This window comes from Blennius ocellaris (assembly GCF_963422515.1).
Source record: "Blennius ocellaris genome assembly, chromosome: 16".
Taxonomy (NCBI): domain Eukaryota; kingdom Metazoa; phylum Chordata; class Actinopteri; order Blenniiformes; family Blenniidae; genus Blennius; species Blennius ocellaris.
In genome coordinates this window covers 12,616,399-12,636,833 of record NC_137665.1, presented here as the reverse complement: position 1 = coordinate 12,636,833, position 20,435 = coordinate 12,616,399, and the positions used below count along the sequence as shown (strand labels likewise).

The 20,435-nt window shown below is 44.0% G+C and overlaps 1 protein-coding gene across 1 annotated transcript; it reads left to right on the top strand.

Moving 5' to 3' along the window:
- Positions 1-1,102: 1,102 nt before the first annotated feature.
- Positions 1,103-18,474, top strand: elavl3 (ELAV like neuron-specific RNA binding protein 3; the record flags this gene model as incomplete). The annotated part of the gene is made up of 8 exons (XM_080511969.1): positions 1,103-1,181; positions 6,513-6,604; positions 13,211-13,430; positions 13,521-13,624; positions 15,789-15,942; positions 16,098-16,323; positions 17,323-17,361; positions 18,147-18,474. 8 exons carry the CDS (start codon positions 1,103-1,105, stop codon positions 18,472-18,474), a joined length of 1,242 nt encoding a protein of 413 aa, XP_080368095.1.
- Positions 18,475-20,435: the final 1,961 nt, after the last annotated feature.

Genomic DNA, 20,435 nt, shown 5'->3' with positions numbered 1-20,435 from the left:
CACTAGATCTCTTTCACACCAGGGCCCCCACCTCATTTCCAGATGGGGTTGCCTTTTTTCAGGGCTTCACGCGACCCCAAGAGTCCTCCAAAATGGAGCCCCCCCCCTCCCCCGAGAGCCCACTACTCAGCTGCCCGTCATCCACCTGCTCCGCTGCCACGCGCCCGTGGCCAGGGCACGTCCCCTTGCTATCCCGCCCCACCAGGGAGTCCTATTAAAATCATTAAACACTTTTATTTATTTTTTTTACTGGGGTCTGCATTTAAGATATTAAATGGAGCAGTAACAACTTTTAAAATAAAGAGAATAACTTCTCAAAAAAGCAGTACAATGTCATGGTAAAACATTGTTTCACGGGTCATTTCAGATCTCACTTGTTCAGCCACTCCTAAATACTGCTGGAGGAATTATACCAGACACAAATTAGTAATCAATAATGCTAATTCTAATCTGCATCCTATAGTGGCATTCTATACAGGCGGCAGGCAGATGCTCATTTGTTTGTTTTTCTCAAAGCATCAACAAGCACCATCTTCACGCAAACGTCCGCTTTGACCTCCACCCCTGTCTTGACCCCCCCCCCCCCCCCCCCCCCCCAGGGACAGAGATCGCATGTAGCAACAGGACACATCTGCTATGAGGCAGCTGTTAACGCTCCTAATGTTGATCCAACAGTGTTAGGAGCTCCAACAAGGTAATCACTGCTGAATCACTCATTTTGAGTTTAATTGGAAGAAAATGCCTATTTACTCACAAGACACAAAACAGCCTAAATCAAATAGCAGAGATGTGTTTGGGGATCTTTCAAAAAGCATACTGAGCAATACTCTTGAATCTATATTGCGCAGAAACATACAGGAGCAGTGTGAGCCGCCACACTTTCTCCTCTGCCTACATTACATGCATGGATGCATGCTATGCTGTCACTCAGTAACCAAGATTTATGGAAATATTCTCTCTTGCTCTTGTCACTGTCGGGCACACAGCACACTGCCATTGCCACGCTCCCATGTTTGAATGTATGCAGATATATGCATCTAATATGTTTATGACTTCTTCACGGCACTTCTTTGGACTTTTTATAGGTTCTGAGCAGCAGGAAATGACTAAACCCCCCATCACCATTATCGTCACCGCCACCCCCACACCCACATCCAACTACCATCCTCCAGTCCCTAAGGGTTCGAACACCCAAATCAATTGAAAGAAAGAAGAGTGCACTGTGGTCCTCCCCCTACATCTGTCAGGGAGGGAAAGCAGGAGGGGCTACACTCATGGACCATACAGGGGAACAATATCACTCCATCTGTCACAAACCGTTTCATCTCTGATGGGATGAAATATAGCTCACAAACACATTTACCTCGAGAGCATCTCTGTGTATTAGTTTACTGGTGCCCAAGCCTCCATCAATCCCCAGAAGCACAGGCGCTGGCTTTTTGTCTCATGTTACCCTCCTCCCACCAGCCAGTACAGTCCAGCCACCTTGCAAATGACGCTTTCAAACGAAGCAGCATGTCAAAAGAAATCATTCCACTTTACACAGTGAGTCACATAATACAAGTGGAGGACAACCAAGCAACAAAATTTGCATGTTAAAAGTTCCAGAATGGAAGTACAGACCGGCGATCCCGAAAGCCTAATGAAAGTGAAAAGCACATATTGTATTTTGAGAAAATACGATGGAGGGGGAAAAAAAAGAAAAAGAAAAGCAAGATGCAATCTGCTAATAACCAGAGAGCTCTTTCATATTCAAATGGTGCTGCTGCTGTGTTCGGTGGATGGGTGTGGCTGCTTGATTCTTCTTGCTTCCTGAGCTGTCGCGGCTTTGTGACGTCCAAGATCCCATTTGCTCTATCAAATTATGCTATCGAACTGGCCACTGTTCAGTGCAGACGACAAGAGGACAAGTCCAGACAATACCTAATGGTGATGCGCACGGATCACTGACAAAAAACATGTTGTGGCACTGTGATCCGGTAAGCTTCAGAAAGAGCACAAAATGGCTTGACTGTTTACTGAAAGGAGGAAAGAAGAAGAAGAAGGAAAAAAAAAAAAAGCAGCCATATCCCCAAGAGCCTCTCTCAGCAGCAGGTAGAGCTGCAATCTCAGTCATTCATATTTAATTCCACAAGAGTTTCCGGACAGACTAATGTGCTTATTGATTTCAAGTCTCCTATTACTGAAAAGGGGAAGGGCCATGATGGGGGAGAAAGCTGGACTACAGGGAGTGAGAGTTGGAGACTGAAAGAGGAGAAGAGGAAGAGGAAGATGGAGGAGGGATAAAATGGAGTGGAATAGCTAAACCAGGAAATATATGATATTCCACGTGTTACATATCCACTTCTGTGTCAGACACATAGAAGTGCTCCAACAGGAAAGCACAATGAGCAGATTTCAGTTGAGGAAGAGAATGTGTTTTGTTTCTGTTTACTGTTTGTTATGTGAGTCGAGGCACTGACACAGTAAACACAGATTAGAAACAGCTCAGCTTAACAGGACAGAAATACGTGAACCTCGTCGATTCGTTTTGTGTCAACTTGGGTTGAAGAGGGAAAAAAAAACAAAACCCAAAGAGATTGTCTTGGATCTTTATGTATTTAAGGCCTCTCCCTCGATACCAGCTCAGACAGGACAACCTGAAAGATTAATAACCACAGTTTTATATTTAACAGGGGCTTTGAGTGTAACATGGTCTCAGTTAAAGACACTAGACTCATTAACCCGAGCTCACAAATATACACACCCATGACCGTAAGCTGATGCAAGAGACAATAAGATGATTATCATGTATTGCACATATACCAGCAAGAGGCACAGTTTTTTTCCTTTAATCAAACAGGAAACGTGGACTCCACACACACCCTGCTCTACAGTGAACACATGCAAACAAAAGACTGTACTGTACATAGAGAATTAAACAGGCACATGGAAAGCAGAATATAATACATAAATAAAAAAAATGACAAGAGCGTCTACTTCAGAGACTTCCTCCCACCAGCCTGTCTACTCTAATAATAGCCCAGAGACAACACATCCAGACAGACAGAGGGAGAGACATAGAGAGAAGGAGTGGAGAGAGACCGAGGAAAAGTGCAAGAGTGAACCCATGAGGGAGACCACAAGAAAATTGCCAAATAATACATAAAGGGTTGAATTAGGCCAGTTGCCATTATCAACAAATGTCCTTTTTAAAAAGAGGCTAATTTATTTTTGGAAGCTTTCCTGAAAGCAATAACTGCTTCACTGCTGCTGCCACAAAACCCTGAATTGCCAAGAGCCAGGCCTTGTGGAGAGACACCAGTGAATTAACCAGACCTGAGGCTGAATCATCCTCCCCATCCCCCCAGATACACTGTCATAGTGTCACCCTCTCACTCTCCCGGTCTCCCCCCTCCCTGCTCCTCACTCTCTCTCAGACACACACACACACACACACACACACACACACACACACACACACACACACACACACACACACACACACACACACACACACACACACACACACACACACACACACACACACACACACACACACACACACACACACAGCACACACACACACACACACACACACTCTCTACCTTACCGCAGGGCAATGGCAACAGGCATTCGTTTTGATGTAACACTGTGAGAATGATAGAGATGAAGAACAGAAAAGCCAAGACTGAACAATTCAGACCTAAAGGCTTTTGTTTCATTTCAGATTTGCATAGTTAGACACAATCAAATATAGGAATTCGTGAATAATCTCCAAAATATCATTTATGTTTTAGTAGTGCTGCAGTGATTGAAACGTGTGATAAGAATGATATTTTTGGCTCCTTCTGTTGCATTTTACAAAGATAATCGTATGCACAGCATTGTCTGTGTGTGCGTGTGTGTGTGTGTGTGTGTGTGTTGATGAACTTCACGTCTTATTCCTCCCTCTGGCACCAAGGTGCATTCCACAATATGCCAAGAGAAAAGGACCAGTGCGACAAGGCTCCTAATCACCACTAGTGAAGGAACCCTGAACAATAAGAAAATAATCAGTAGAATAGCAAAAAGGCTTTTAAGCAAAAACCAGCGCTTGATCCTTTGATTCAGCAAATGTACAATAGGCGCTTCAAATGCCCTCTTACCCACAGGGAGGATTCAGCTGCCGTGCTGCTAACCAGGGCTCTAATGAGGGGCCACAATTAAGCCCATTTATTCACATTAAGTGTGAACTGTAAGTGGGGCTGCAGTCAGTCGACGGACCTGGACGCCTTTGTGTTACAAGAGCTGCTTTTATTCCACAAACAAAGACGGAAAAAAACACAAGCACCTAATGACTGAATCTCACCATCTCTCCTCAGATGTCCACACAGACACGCTCACACAGGAACACACACTCGTCCTCTCTCTCTCGCTCTCGCTCTCTCTCTCTCTCTCTCTCTCTCTCTCTCTCTCTCTCTCTCTCTCTCTCTCTCTCTCTCTCTCTCTCTCTCTAACAAACTGACTCAAAGGCTCCAATGCATCCAGGCTCAGTTGAGTCACTGCTTGTCAGAACGGTGGGGGCGGGGTTAAGACAGACTGACAGTGGGGCTCCATCTCTATCCTCTTATTAACGCTTAACGAGTGCTTTCCTCATGCAATATTCATCTCCACTAATATCATCCAAGCTCTGAGCCAAGCTTGCTACTTATGTAAGGCAATTATGTAAAATATCAGACAGGGCCCATGTTCAGAATCTGACTGGAAGAGAGTTGCAGGACAATGACAGAAATGAAGACGGGGTATACGCGAGAGATTAGGAGAGACTCTTGAAGGTGGGCGAAAGAGTACGAGGCATAAGGAAAGGAAGAAACTCAGTTGCTTGTGTGTCCTGCTATGAGAGAAATCTGTGGCATCTGTCCTCAAACTTATTGACGGCTGGAAGCTGGAGTTCAATAATCACAACCATTTTCTCCCTCAGACTGTCATTCTTAGCAACCAGACGCATCTGAGGAATCCTCAAGGTCAGTCGGGGAGCAGAGGAAGTGATCACAACAGCAGCATCGACAACTCATCAACTTAAAATACTCACAGAGGATATCACCTGTCAGTACGACCACACAGAACTGTCTTCCACCATCTCATTTGCCCAAATAAAGCAAAATCCTCGACTCATACGCAAATAAACAAACAAACACTGATTTATGCACACTCGCCCGCACACGCCCACCCCCTCAGGTCAAGGCCCGATGGGGGTCTGCACAGAAATAGGTCATTTGTCACACATGATGTCCCGGGGCAGGGGATGCATTATAGATGAGCCCAAACAGCATGTCTCAGTGAGCACTCACCACACAGCCACGGACAGAGGAGGGAGAAGCAGGAGAGAGGACCAAGAACTACTAATATTGGATACTGGGACTGTGAAGTGAGAAGACATCACTTTCTGACCAAAGAAAGCAAAGAAAACACACTACAGACTGGCCAGAGCCACAACTGGGCTATTCTTAACTTTTCCCTGAATAGAAATGAATTAATTCAGGAGGCATCTAATTTGTTATTCTCATGTCTGCACCTGACCCTATAGTCAACCATCTGCCTCGCGTGCGAGATGTCCAGAAATCATCCACCCATTAGTTGTGAAGTGGATCTGATGCTTTGTTTCTTGCCACAATTCACATCCAACCATTGCATATTTCTGTCTTGTCTGCCTTTGCTTCATTTCTGCCATTATTAGCGAAGAATGTGGTCTCCCAAAGTCTGCTGACGTACACTTGAAATTGCTTTTATTTACAAAGACAAAGGTCTGTGGAGTGCAGTTGTTTACTGTGGTTTTCAGCCGGGCCTAAATGAAGGCTAAGAGAGAATGGAAAGGGCTGTGCTGAGGCAGAAGTGAGGGGAATGAGAGACAAGTACACTGTCTTCTGCTGCACCCATCTGTTCTGAAAGTGCAGGTGGAGCCCTATTCACTCCGCTCTGCGTGTGTGTGTGAAGGAGGGGGGCCAGGAAGAAAGGAAGGGCAGCGAGAAGAAGGGAGTGAAGTGATGGAAGGGCAGGGATGGAAGAGGGAAGAGGGGGAGGACTCTTGGTGATCTCTCCTGAAGGGGATAATGGGAGAGGAGCGCATTGCAATGGCTGCCATGTAGTACCCTCCCTGCACAATTAGCCAATCAGCAGCGCGCTCTGCCAGCCAGGAGGACGCATAAAAGAAGAACATTGCAGCAGAGGCACAGAAGGAGACTGCGAGAGGAGCAAGGAATTACACACAAAAACAGCCGAACCAGAACACCCTCCCCTGGACACACCCTGCTGAGGATCACTGCTTCTCTTTTTTCTGAGGCATCGCCCACGCCACTCGGAGAGAACGCTCTCTCTCATCAGCATCCAGTCGAAAAAAAAAACCCTTTCTCTTCATTTTCATCCTATAGAGGAAACCTACAATCTCACAGGGCTGAGATCCCTTGGCGAAGATTGTATTTTTTTTCCTTTTTTTCTTTTTTTTCTTTTCATTTTGACTCCTGACAGAGCATAAGGGGCCATATATTACAAAGGCCGAAGAGCAAGCAGCGACTCAGCCTCCAGCTTCAAGACCAGTGCAAAGAAGGACCTAGATTTCTTTCATTGTACGTCAAGAATGGTTACTGTACGTATGATTCTATTTCTTTTAAATGGTTAAGGAGGGATTTGTAGCCTGATACTTGCCATCTAGCTCATTCCTTTTGTGTTGGATTTGTTGTTGACTGCATGCACACATGTGATGTCGCCTAGACAGATCCATCTATCATCCCTTGTCATGCACCTTTTGAAAAGATGAAGACAATTTAAAGAAAGAGCCGGTGTGCGAAACACAGAGCTTATTCGGAATTATTCTTTGGCTTTGCTTTGTGTGATATGCCATAATATCAGGATGGGATTGAACAGACAATTAGATGCCTCATACGGAGTGATGCGCCACGCCGGCTGCGCTCCAGTCTGCAGTCATCCTCCGCGTTGACAAAGTCTTTACCCTGCCATTTTAGACAGCACGAGCCTTTTTACGCTTTTAACGTTACAAGCCAATATGACTGCCCACAAGTCGCATCTCCGAATGTATCGCTTTAACGAGCGGGAGTCAGGCTTGAGGAATTCCGCAGGATCACGGTGATGGAGAGCGCAGAAAGGCGCTGCGTTCAGCAGGAGGGGGAGGACGGGCTTTTCTCTGCCCGCTGGAGCACAAGGATGCTGGAGACGCTTTCTGAGACAAAACATGATGCCTCGGGAGGCTGAGGGCCCATCCAACAAGGCAAAGGAGGAAGGGAAAAAAAGGGTCGAGTCACTCCGGGAGGGGGGAGGGGGGGGAGGAGGAAGAGGAGGAGGAGGAGGAGGAGGGAGATTACGCATCCATTGGTTAGCGTTGAATCAGACAAAGTCCGAATTCCTCAGGGTTCTCGTTGCGATGCAACCGAGTAAATGGGCTGGAAATCTCCGAGGCCGTGGCGGTGCAGGCCGTGCACACGGACATCTCCATTTTAAGCACATTTCTCCCCAAGTATCTCATCGCGTAACGTACAAGATGGCCATGGCGTGCGCTGCGCCTGCCGGATGAAAAGGAGATGGGAGCGCTGATGAATTAGCTTTGCTGTGCGCCGACGGCCGGATTGGGCGTGTCTCTGCTGGACTCGAGCACCAAACGAGGGCCTTGAACCCCTCAGACGGCCTGATCCGCTCCCCCTCTTGACACGCCGCGCGCTTGAATGCAGATTGTTTATCTAAGCACACCTATTAAGCTCAGACACATTTACATAAAATTATGGCAGCGACACCATATTCGGCGTGCACTCTGCTGAGCCTCTATTATTACATGCTGGCTTTATTATTTAAAACGTTTTTTATATGCACTACATATATATGTATGTGTGTGTGTGTGTGTGAAATTATGAATGAAAACTATAGGATGTTTTGAGTGCTCAGACTGCAGCTAATAATAGTACACAAAATAAATTATTGAATACAAATAAAGAACATGATGTGAGTTGATCCTGGACATTTGGGATTAACTTTAGGAGTTATTTTCAAAGCACGCAGAAATTTTTTTTATTTTTTTAAATACTCCGACAGCTTTTTTGCACGATGGAGGTGGACGACAGGGAGCAGTTGTCTTTTCTCTTTGTTGTACCTTACCTATTGTCGCCCCCCACCCTTGCAGGCCTGAGACAGTGTCACGTCGACAGTGGCTGTAGCTCCACATCCACATGGTCCGCAGTCTCCCATGCCTGTACCGCAGTGCCAAGCAAATAAAAGCGTTGAGTCAGATAACCTTTCCAAGGCACTTACACAATTCAAGGACAAGGACAGTCGAGGACATCACATTAAACTAGTCGTTTCGTGTCAAGTTAAAAAGCAATGGGGCTTCGACTAAATAAAACATTTTAATCGATTTAAAATCTATATATACAAATTATATCCTTTTTTTTTAAATTACACATCTTGGCTTGACCATGTGATATATTCTTAATTCTGATCCAACTCGGTTAAATGCAGATGCGTTATGTAAGGGGTGATCTGCCTCCTGTTGCCTTCATGTAATTATCAGCAACAAATATAAAGCCTGTAAGAAAGACAGACATGCACATCTTCTGAGAGACTGCATTAATCTCCTGGACAAATAACCTTAAACATTCACATGTCCAGGAGATACATATCAATTAATTCTCCTTACTAAACGAAATGTTAAATACTGTATTCATATTTATAGTATGGTTATTCGTCACGATCGACTTGTTTCCAGAATTATTTAGTGTACAAGAGACAAAATCTGCAGGACCAGTGATTTTATATTTGACCTTTGGTAGGGTTTTCTTTTCTTTTCTTTTTTCTTTTTTACTTGGATCTGGCAACTATGCCAATCATTGTTCCCGGAGAGTCCTGCAGCCCTCTGGCCACGACACAAAGCGCCACTGTTTACATTAATATTCATAGTGCTGCCATAGCCCCTGCGAGAGAAGAGGAGGAACGGGTGGCTCTTTTGTTTGGTCGTTTCAATACGTTTATTCAGCAAATAGGCGCTCCGGCTCATGAATGCCTGCAGAGCTCACAAGTGTTGCCTTTAAAAAAAATAAAAAAACGGGCAAAATGGAGAAATCGAAGGGCTCCGTTTTTGAATTTTCTATATTTCAATCACGACTGAAATCACATTTTGTGAACGAATCAGTTTATGAAAACGTCTCAAAATTGTGAGTAGAAGTATAAGATCGAGGCGATTCGGCGGATTGTTTCTATGGCCTGAGCCGAGCGCGTCGGAAAGCCACTCCCTTTTTCAGCACGCTGGAGAGCGCCCCGCATGCCACAAGGACGCGCAAGACACGTTTGTCTCCTCGAGCCTTTCGCGTTGTCTGAAATCATCTTATCAACGCCGAACATGAGTCGAGATTCCCCAAATCTTTCGGAGATCTCTCATTTCGTCGTCCGCGGTGCGGCGAACGGGACAGAGCCTCGGCGCATGGCTGACATGAGCTGTGACTCCTGTCGTCCTGTTGTGTTACAGCTGCCACCATGATCCTTTAAGCTGCAGAGAGTGTGGCTAATGCCCTTTGTTTGGGATAATCCTGTAATCTGTGTTATTTAGAAGGCTCATTTACACTCCAGCCTTAGCGTTCAGTTTTGATTCATGCCTGGCAGGGGGAAAAAAAATAATAATCTTTATGTGATGCGCTATAATGTGTTCTGGAGACAAGGTGATATCTTGAAATAAGATGTCTTTTCTCATTTGTGAGTCAAAAATGCAGCAAAAAAAAAACCTTTACACAGTGTGATCTGATTATAAATGTGTTCAATATAAACTAAAATGAGCTTTAAAAAACATCATACTAAGAGCAAGCCTAAGAAGCTGCATAATAGCACGACACAGTAACAACAACCACATCCCTTTTCTCTTTGTACAGACTGTGAACATACAGTGGTTAATCTCATACTGAAGGACAAACTGGGAGCCCCTTTTTCCTCTGGACTTTGTAGCTTCAAGTGCTGTCCTGCATTTGGAGCAGAAGGAAATTGAGGAAGCTGCTTATGTGCATCAGAAGGCAGTGAACACATTTACATTCAGCCCTGCAATGTTTCTGTGTTTTGTAATTTGATAGTGCACAGTGTAGGTGGTATGTTTGCATGGTGGTGGAGGAAGGGCTCTTGTTTGCGTGCAAGTCTGGGTTCATGTGTTTGGCAGTGGAGGCAGGACTCTTGTTTGCGTGCAAGTCTGGGACCATGTGTAGGCGATGCTGATGCAGTGCATGAAATATTAAGGGAGATCTCACTGAACCCCAAAATAGAAAGAAAAAAAAAAAAAACAGGCGGAGGGCACACAGTCCAACTGCAAGAACTGAAATGTGTCAGAAATCGCCCAACAGCCTTATTTTTGTATGATATTTATTCAGCAATAAAAAGCCAAAAAGGGGGGAGGGGGGAGGTGTACAGATAGACATAAAAAAAAAATATGGGCCTAGCTACAATGCACCTTTAATTACCGATGTTCAACTGCAGTGGTCCTTTCATTGTCTAGAGTGGCTGAAAAGCCTCTCGAGCCAATAACTGGAACACATGTACACTGAGTGTATTGTGATTATCCATGCTTTTATAGGCCTTCCAATTACACCACAACAATTTCTTCGTACAGCACTGTCGCTGGGCTACTGCAAACCAGACTTCAGACTATTTTCCACTGTTTTGTGCACACTTTGAAATGTGACATCGGAAAAAGAAATAAATAATGCTCTTTGTACCTTATTTGTTTGAAATAATTTTATAGTACGCTCACTATAAAAACCTTAATCCTATGGTTACTGCTTGTGTCAGCCAATCTGTGTGCCCAGCCCATCCACAGTGGGTCTGCGAATTATATAACTTCACACTGTTCACTGGAAATGTGTGTTCTGCCATGCTGAGGGTTATTTCAGTTGGCGAGTCAAATTTGCCCTAATATGTTTTTCCCACTCCCTTCAAACTGCTTTTGTCATATTTGGGACACGTTCAGTTGCTCATATTTCTGTTAGTCAGAAGAATCACATCATACAATAGAGTTAATAGCAGGAGAAATATAGCGTAGCAGCAAAACTCCACCTTTGTTTTTTTGTCAAGGTGTATAGCTCGTCATCGTTTAACAGTGATATTCAGCTGGCATATTAGATCTTCATCAAAATCTTTACATGGCAGATTGCAAAGTCAATGTCATCCACCCTTTGTGTGCGTCTCTGTGTTTGAAGCATTTTATTTTTAGGCTGTCTTACCTCTGTCACGGTGCCACTTTTCCCCTTGTCATTATATATTTGGTTTTCTTGATATTTCTGATTCTTCAAAGCTTTTATAAAATAAATACATGGAAGACAAAAATCCTAACCTCTATATCTGTTCCTAATAGCTTGTGTGCGCATACACACACACACACACACACACACACACACACACACACACACACACACACACACACACACACACACACACACACACACACACACACACACACACACACACACACACACACACACACACACACACACACAGAGAAGAAAGCCATACAGCCATTAGAAGCAGTGCAGTCTTTGAGGGGCTGTTACCTGGGCAACCTGACTTAAAGTGAGGCTCAAAGCAAGATACAGACGAGGCAAAAAAAAAAGCAGGTTTCGTTAGCCAGAGCCATTGAGAAACTCACTAGAGAAAGAAAGACAACACATAACAAGATGCAAGCATTGAAAAACACAAATGAGGAAATAAGCCATTAACAGTGTGACTCTAAACAAAAATAATTTGCACAAATACAAAACAAAATAAACTGTAAAAAAAAAAAAATCATCTTAGGTTATCAATTCCTAAGAATTAGCATGGAACCGATCATACATAATCCAGATTAAATCCAGACAAAAGATTTTCTTTTATAATTAATGTTTACCTTTTAGTCACACCTGCAGTAATTCCTCCACCAGGTTCCCTGAATATGATTTTAAAATAATCTAGAAGATTCATTAATTAAGTCCCTTAGTTGCTTTGGACCACATTGTAAGACCCAAGAGCTTTGAAGAGGACTCATTTAGCCCTTTTGACTTACATAACACCCACCAGTAAGAGATTTGCAACAGCTCGATCCCACAATCTGACAGAACAATTTACAATTTCTGTGTCCAACGAGCACACAAGAATCGCTGTTTATGCAGATAATTTGCAGATCTGTCTATGGAAAGAGATTAAACGGCAACACCAGTGAAAAAGTGGACGATACAAAAATGCAGCAACAGTAAAATGAGTGGAAGCCTGAAATTATTCTTTATATATCATTTAAGTATAATTTAGCAATTCAAACAAAAAAAAATGCAATCACAAATCAATTTACTATAACTTAAAAATAATTGACTGAGAAATATATTTTTGTTTTATGCAGATAAAATGGTTTGTTCAAACAAAGCTTGGAGAGAATTCTAATGTATTTCCAATGTAGAAATCCTGTTTGGTTGCCCAGACACAAAGATCTGCAAGGTGCCTACTGAGAAAGAAAGAGAAAATGAGCTTCAAGTTGTGTGTCTGATCCCCCAGCTTTTCCCTGAAATCCCACTTAGCTCAAATGAAATAGCACGGTGAACCTCGGAATGACACAAAAGACACAAACATTGCACTGTACAGCCTGAAACCACCAAAAAGTAATTCACAATCTTAAAATTAGGGGGCGAAAAAACCCCACCAAAAAAATTTCCCTTTTTTTTGTCAATCAAAACCTAGACTCTTTGTTTTAAGTTGCACTAAGCCAGATTAACGTTGTCTATCTCCTTTTTGTCCATCATCTCAACCTCTGCCACTCCAAACCCGGCGAGTCTCATGCCAGCCTCACACACCACCACCACTATTATCTGTCCCTGTGTAATGATGTAATGGTGTTTGACCCTGGAAGAGAGCTGGGGGAAGGGGAGAAGAAAGGAAAAAGGGACTGTGACATCTGCAGGACCAGAGGCAGGGAGCGAGAGCAGGAAAGATGGGGTGAAGCAGGGGGAGGGGAGATGATAAATCAGACCTTGTATCCATCTCCATTTTAGCAATGCTGATTCCTGACCTTTCCTTCTGACAGTGACAGAGTGGACTGTCTGTGTGCCAGGTCGTGTGCGTAGTTTATATTTGCTAAGGGCTTATTGGATGTAAAAAAAAATAATACATTTTATAAATTGTGTTTTCTTAATCTCGCTGTACATCACAAGTGTCTCGCTGTGAATTGTGTCTCTAACACCATCCTCTTCCTCAGCAGATAATCAGCACCATGGAAACCCAGGTGTCCAACGGTCCAAGCGGAACCAGTCTGCCCAATGGCCCCGTCATTAGTACAAACGGCTCCACGGACGACAGCAAAACCAACCTGATCGTCAACTATCTGCCTCAGAACATGACCCAGGAAGAATTCAAAAGTTTGTTTGGTAGCATTGGAGAGATTGAATCCTGCAAGTTAGTCAGAGACAAGATAACAGGTATACTACTTTGTCAATGTGGGGTGGGGGGAAAAAAATGGATTTGCTCAAAATCTGTCAACATCACAAACCAAATGTCTTTGTTTCTAGGTCAGAGTTTGGGATATGGCTTTGTAAACTATGTGGATCCAAATGATGCAGACAAGGCCATCAACACACTCAACGGGCTCAAGTTGCAGACTAAAACAATCAAGGTGAGAACACGTCGCCTAAGAAACCCCCCCCCCCCCACACACACACACACACACACACACACACACACACACACACACACACACACTGATTCTTGGCCGCGTGCTGAACAGAAAGGAGAGGAAGTGCAGATTTTGTTCGGGGGGGGCTGCAGAAATAGGTGGTGACAGACGTGACAGAGGGAGGGGAGGAAAACGGGGAGGAGAAGGAGGAGGAGGAGGAGGAGGAGGCAGAAGGGAGCGCTGGCTAGAACAAAGGAAGCACGAGAAAGGCTGAAAAGAGAAGGAGAGAGTGGAGGTCAGAAAGCAAGGGGCGGACAGCATGCAGAGGTTATTGTGATGGAAATGTAATTAGGAAGTCCGACTGTGGTGCATGAGGGTCAGTCCAGGTTAGCCCATCTGCCTCCAATCTAAGCTAATTATGGGGGCTTCTTTGTCCCAAAATCAGATGAGAGAAAGTGGGGGCATATTATTAAACACTAATTTCCTCCATTCCTCCCCAACCCGATCAAAGTAGATCAGAGATTGAGACAAACTGCAGGGGTGAAAAATCGAATCTCCGGGACTGCAGAGCAGGTGATTTTCTAACAGCTGAACATGAAAAGGGACGTTAATTCTGACTTTCCACTGATCAAACAACCGGCTCCAAGTGCTGGATTTGGTTCCTTTTTGGATGAAGAAGAATGTGGTGTATTATCACAGTCCACGGACGTCTTCAAATACAGTTTGACTCTGGACAAATCACAGCATAAGAGAAATGGAACTGTCACGACAACCTTCATAGACACTTTTATTTCATGGCATTGATTAATATTTGATGTCTCTATAGATAGATCAATCTGTCTATAATTAACTTCTTCGCTCTTTGTTCTAAAAATTTTAATGTTTAATCCCAGCGGTCAATGGCACAGTTTTATGTTCCTGAATTTGCAGAAGGCTTCAACAGAAAAGAGGCAAGGGTTTGAGGGGGGGGTGGGGGGGGGGGGGCGGCGCAAAAGAAGGGTAGGGGGTAGCTCAAAGAGCAGAATGCCAATGACAGGATTAGAGGCCATATGGGCTTCAGGCACCATCTGTACTGTGGGAGCGACAGGGAGAGGGTTAATTATAGGGCAGCCTCTGCTCCCCGAACACAGCAACTCCCCCTTGACTCGTCCAGAACACCCTAATCACTGCACCACACAACCCTCCTGCTCATACAGTCCGCCTGTGTACACAATAGACACTGGTGCTCAGTGCTGATGGATTAAATCAGAACACCTGTATTCATACGAAAGATAGTATATCAAATACACACTGTGTCGTACATGGAAACACGGCGTGGAAAAGCAATAAGAAAAAGCAATGGTAAGTGTGGATATTCATACAATGTTGAAAAAAAAAGAAATGGCAATCTTAAAATATAAATGCCAAATTTTTTTTTGTGAACTGCATGTTTAAAGTAAGTCCTGCAAGTCTTGTGATGCCAGTTACACTGTTTGCTGTTTGCCTGTAGAGCTGTTCTCCCCCAGAGAATAGAGACAAAGGGAGGAGGCAGGACAAGGGAGGGCAGCTCAGCCTATCTCAGACAACACTCACTCTGTCTCCCCATCACGCACAAACACACGGCTCCTAACAATGTGCAGTGCTGGACTATCCATCACACGGGCGTTCACATAAACGCGCAAAAACAAGAATGTCCCTCCCTTTTACAATCAATTAGTTTTCTATGTGCAGTTCTCGTTGAAAATGTTTTGAAAGTAGACCGAGAGTGAGCCATAAGGGATGTAAACACAGATACATCAAAAATGACCGTGCTCTAATTAAGTCACTGGTGAATTCAGGGAAAATATATCAACTAAATCTGATGTGTTTTTCAGTGCAAAACACAGCTGACACTTGGGCTTGTTAAACAATGATTGGGTGCAGTTTGGGTAATGGTTGTAGTCGTCATCGTGTCTATGAGAGGCTGGTCGTCGCAGAGGGTGAGCTTAAAGGCACTGATTAAATCCACAGACAGCAGACAAACAACTCAGTCTGGCGAGAAGATGAATAAAGAGAAACCAGCAGGACAGTGGCTGGAAACTTTTATCCTAAGATGTTTTGTAACTGATGGTGATTCTTATTTTCTAATGTAAAACCCTGAAGAGCAAGACAACTGATCAATTGTTTTGACTTGTGTGTGTTATAGGTATCATATGCCCGGCCAAGCTCGGCTTCTATTCGCGATGCTAACCTTTATGTGAGTGGACTCCCCAAAACCATGAGCCAGAAGGACATGGAACAGCTGTTTTCCCAATATGGTCGCATTATCACATCGCGCATCCTAGTGGACCAAGTCACAGGTACAGCCACATTCCACAGTTCATGCTCTCACTAACTCCATGTAGACGGACTACACAGCCACCTACCCCAGAATCAGGTCAATCAGACAACAAGGCAGCGGCGTTCTCACTGATGCGAAAGTACTAACATTGGTCTCCTTTACTATTCGGAGCAGGCATATCACGAGGAGTGGGCTTCATCCGGTTTGACAAGCGAAATGAAGCAGAGGAGGCCATCAAAGGACTGAACGGACAGAAGCCTTTGGGTGCCGCTGAGCCCATCACTGTCAAGTTCGCCAACAACCCCAGCCAGAAGACAGGCCAGGCCTTACTGACTCAGCTGTACCAGACTGCTGCACGCCGCTACACAGGGCCTCTGCACCACCAGACTCAGCGTTTCAGGTACTGAACCTCCACCGCCATCACCCCACCCATCCCATGAGTCCCTCACTAACCGGCAGATAGTCTATGGAAGCGTCATGACCAGGACCCAGATAACCCTGCTCTGTTGATGTGATGAGAGATGCAGACTACCCCATAAGTTTTAATTAACAACTGTTAAGTGTGTCAATTATTCATTTTGTAAGACATGGAACGTCATTATTGTGTCTATAGTCAAGGTCAGTCGCTAAAATATTTCTCACAGTCATCAAGCGTGAACTACACCAAAGAATGGCGAATAGTAAATATTTTCAGTGGCTGCATTCAAAAACCAAAACCCTTTTCCTGTCACCATACCTCTCATTATCAAACTGTTCCTTGCAATTACTAAAAGAAGGAAATGGCAATATGACATTGTCCCTCCTTCTCACTCTCTTTCTCTGACTTTCTTTTAAACTGCAGTGTGATCCCTTCACTTGGAAAGGGACCAGATCCAAATAACAGCTCAAAACCAATGTAAGAAACCAGATTTTTCAAAGTACAATCAAAAAGGTCAAGCTAAACAAATACTGCTATTAATGCTGCCTATGTGTTAAAGGCATTGCAGGTATTTTAAAGATTGAAACTGGGGAAAAAAAAAAAAAAGATTTCTTTTTTTTCCTGTGGAACTAAAAAAAGTAGCTTGTTAAGGCTAAAATGTTCAGTATGAATTTTTTTTTTTTTCAAGCATGGAGATGTAAAATGATCGAAGAATGCCAGATTTACATTTAAACTATTAAAGAGAGCGCTATTTTTGGAGTTTTAAAGAGAACTCGCGTCAACCCAGCTGAGAGAAATAATCACAGGAGCCGTTGACGCACCACCAGTTTGTGGTTGGTTTGTTTGGGACTGCTTTGCAGTGAAGGATGCCCTCTGGAGGCCAGCTGGTGATGGAGCTACATGTTAACATGAACGCCCCCCTTCCTTGTAGATCTCATAACTAACTTCTGCATCCCCTTCATTCTCCCTCTTGCGTTGCAGACTCGACAATTTACTAAACGCCAGCTACGGAGTCAAGAGGTAAATGCCAAAGGTGTACTTTCAAAAGCATCCATGCCAAATTAAAACCTCAAACAAAGTGCCCGGAATACCACCTGCTGCGTTCATCTTGAAATCAGATACAATGGCCACAATTCTGAAAGCTCACAGCCCATTTAGTCATGTTACGGAAGCAGCTCAGACACAAAATACCATCCTTAATGGCAACAAACAATGATGCAGCTTTTCAACAGCAGGGTATTCTGGCATGGCTTTGTTTAACCTTTTCGTTCTTTTCGTTCGATTGATAGCGACAATTTCTATGTATTTATTTATGAACTAACATTGTCAGTTTCAGTTGCTTTAATGTCCCCTTTTTTTCACCAGCATGGACATACCAGATTCCGTTTGCGTCTCCTCTGTTTGCTCCAGTTTTTGTATGATTTGATTCCAATTTGCTTTTCATCCCTCTCTAGGTTTCTGTGTTTTGTTCAATACCGTGATTTCTGTTGAACATTGTGATTCATGTGTTTGATTCTTCCAGAGGCTTTGGTCAGCTGAGAAAATGAGAGAATATGCAGATTGTGTGGGTGTCTTGTCTCAGGGCACACAGAGTCATTTTGTATGAAAGCAGGTAGTTTGGAGCCACAGTGGTGCCCACACATATTTATCTACTTACAGTACAGAGGGGGTGAAGATGGAGTCCCCCGGCTCCGTGATTTACCGCATCTCACAGCCACAGGCTCATCAGAGACAGTGTAGAGCACTGAATGCTTTGTGGAACTTCAGAATGACACCCATGGTAGCTCTCCCACTCTCTTCCCCAGATTCTCCCCCATCACCATTGACAGCATGACCAGCCTGGCCGGGGTCAACCTTACCGGTCCTACCGGAGCCGGCTGGTGCATCTTTGTGTACAACCTCTCGCCTGAGGCGGACGAGAGCGTCCTGTGGCAGCTCTTCGGGCCTTTCGGCGCCGTTACCAATGTCAAGGTCATCCGTGACTTCACCACCAACAAATGTAAGGGCTTTGGCTTTGTCACCATGACCAACTACGACGAGGCCGCCATGGCTATCGCCAGCCTAAACGGCTACCGCCTGGGCGACCGCGTGCTGCAGGTTTCCTTCAAGACCAGCAAGCAGCACAAGGCCTGAGAGAGCGAGAGAGAGGCAGCTGGAAGCAGCTCCTTCGACCTGCGGGGAGGGCAACTTAAGCTCCCCGCGCCATCACTCTAAACGGGCCTGGACTGAGTCTCTCTCTGACATATTCTCACACAAATTCATACGATGGAATCACACACAGACATGCAGATACTCACACACACGCAGACATATCCATGCGCAAGCATACACAAGTCAGAGTTTCAAACAAATACACTAGTGGAGTTTTTCTTTTCTCTTTACACGACATGCTAGTCCTTCCCTATATTTGCCTGGATTGAATTAGAAGGGGTACGTAGCTGGTTTGTGGGGTCGGGGCAAGAGCTATCTATTTAGGAGACAGTCTAACGAATGTGACAGAGAATGTGTGCTGAGTGCTTTGATTGAATTCAGGCAAATAATGACAACTGATGAACAAAATGATCAAAAATTTACGTGAACGAATATGTGCAATTTACCCAAACTCTTTCCCCACCATCTCTCCCATTATCTTGCTGGAGAGGATGTAGTCACTTTTTTACACTTGGGCATTTTGAATCAGCGATTTTTTTAGATCAAAAAAAAAAAGAAAAAAAGAAATTAAAAAACAGTGTTCTCTTATATACGTCTATTCAAATATAACTATATATTCAATATTTAAGGTGGTTATAATAGCCGAGTATGTAAGCATTTTCTAGAAACTTTGACTACTGTTTCCTGACCTGCATTAGGTGGTGCCTAGCGTGAAGGCAGTTTCTCTACCCTATCTGAACTTGATAGCTCAGACCCAATAAGATTTAGGTTGACTAATGAATACTGGTCACAGTAAAGAGTAGTCCGAAGGCCATCAGAATCACTTCTTCCCTCACAGTCTCACACCAAAACAACACAATAGTACGCTTATATATCACAGAAACACGGTTCAGTAACTAGAAGATTTACACATATTTAGCCCACTAAAGTTGTATTTTTTCTAATCTATCCCAGAGATGGATTTTATACGAGCAGACTGTCTGTGAACTTAGAGCAGAGTGGCAGAGCTCCCATGGTGACAGCGTTCATTAGCAATCCTCTGGAGGGCGAGAGAAAGAGAGAGAGAGAGAGAGAGAGAGAGAGAGATGAGTGTGAGAGGGGGGGCAAACCATCTCACCAGAACACAGCCACCTCAAAGGAAAATACCGGTGTTTTTCTACTTTTCTCATTGTTATTCTTGACATAATCCACAGGCCATTTCACTGCACTGAGATCTGGAGAGAGATACGAGTTGGCTCGAAGTCAAAGAAAAGCGAGATACATTATGCGAAGTCACCACACTTTAACCACAATGGCCTGCTCTGCAGTGAAATGCCACAGATGAGCAAAATAATTGAAGAGCACCGGTATTATTCTTCAGTCTAGTGCACATATAGACCCTCCCTGAAGAAAATGGGGTCAAAGTTTAAACATTTCAGCAGAATTCATGGGATCTACGACAATACCAACGTGAATAGATGAATATGACTGCAGTTCCTACAGAGTGAACCTTTAAAAACCGACTTAGAGTCGTGCGTGCGAGCGATGATATCTGGCAATGTAAAAATGGTCACTGACTTACTGAGGGGGAACGATTACTAGCTCCTCCGACTTTGCCAAATGCTCCTCAGTTTTACTTTTTAAAACCTTCTATTCTCTTGAAAAGCTTCCCAGAAACTTTGAACTCCGGCCCCTCTCAAAAGATGAGTGTACATCATCAAGCTTGCAAGTAAGTGTCATAATTATGCTTCTGTTGTTTACAACAGAAAAGTATTTATTTATTTGCTTCAGATCTGTTTTGGCACGGCCACAAAAATAGCATTTCTAAAATATCCCCGACCCGATTGCATGAAGATTATTTCTGGCACCCTTGATGGAACATTAAGGCCAACCTGTCTCGTTGAAACGTCTTTTACAACCCAGACTTCAGATTTACCATGGGGAGAGCGAATGTCTATCGATAT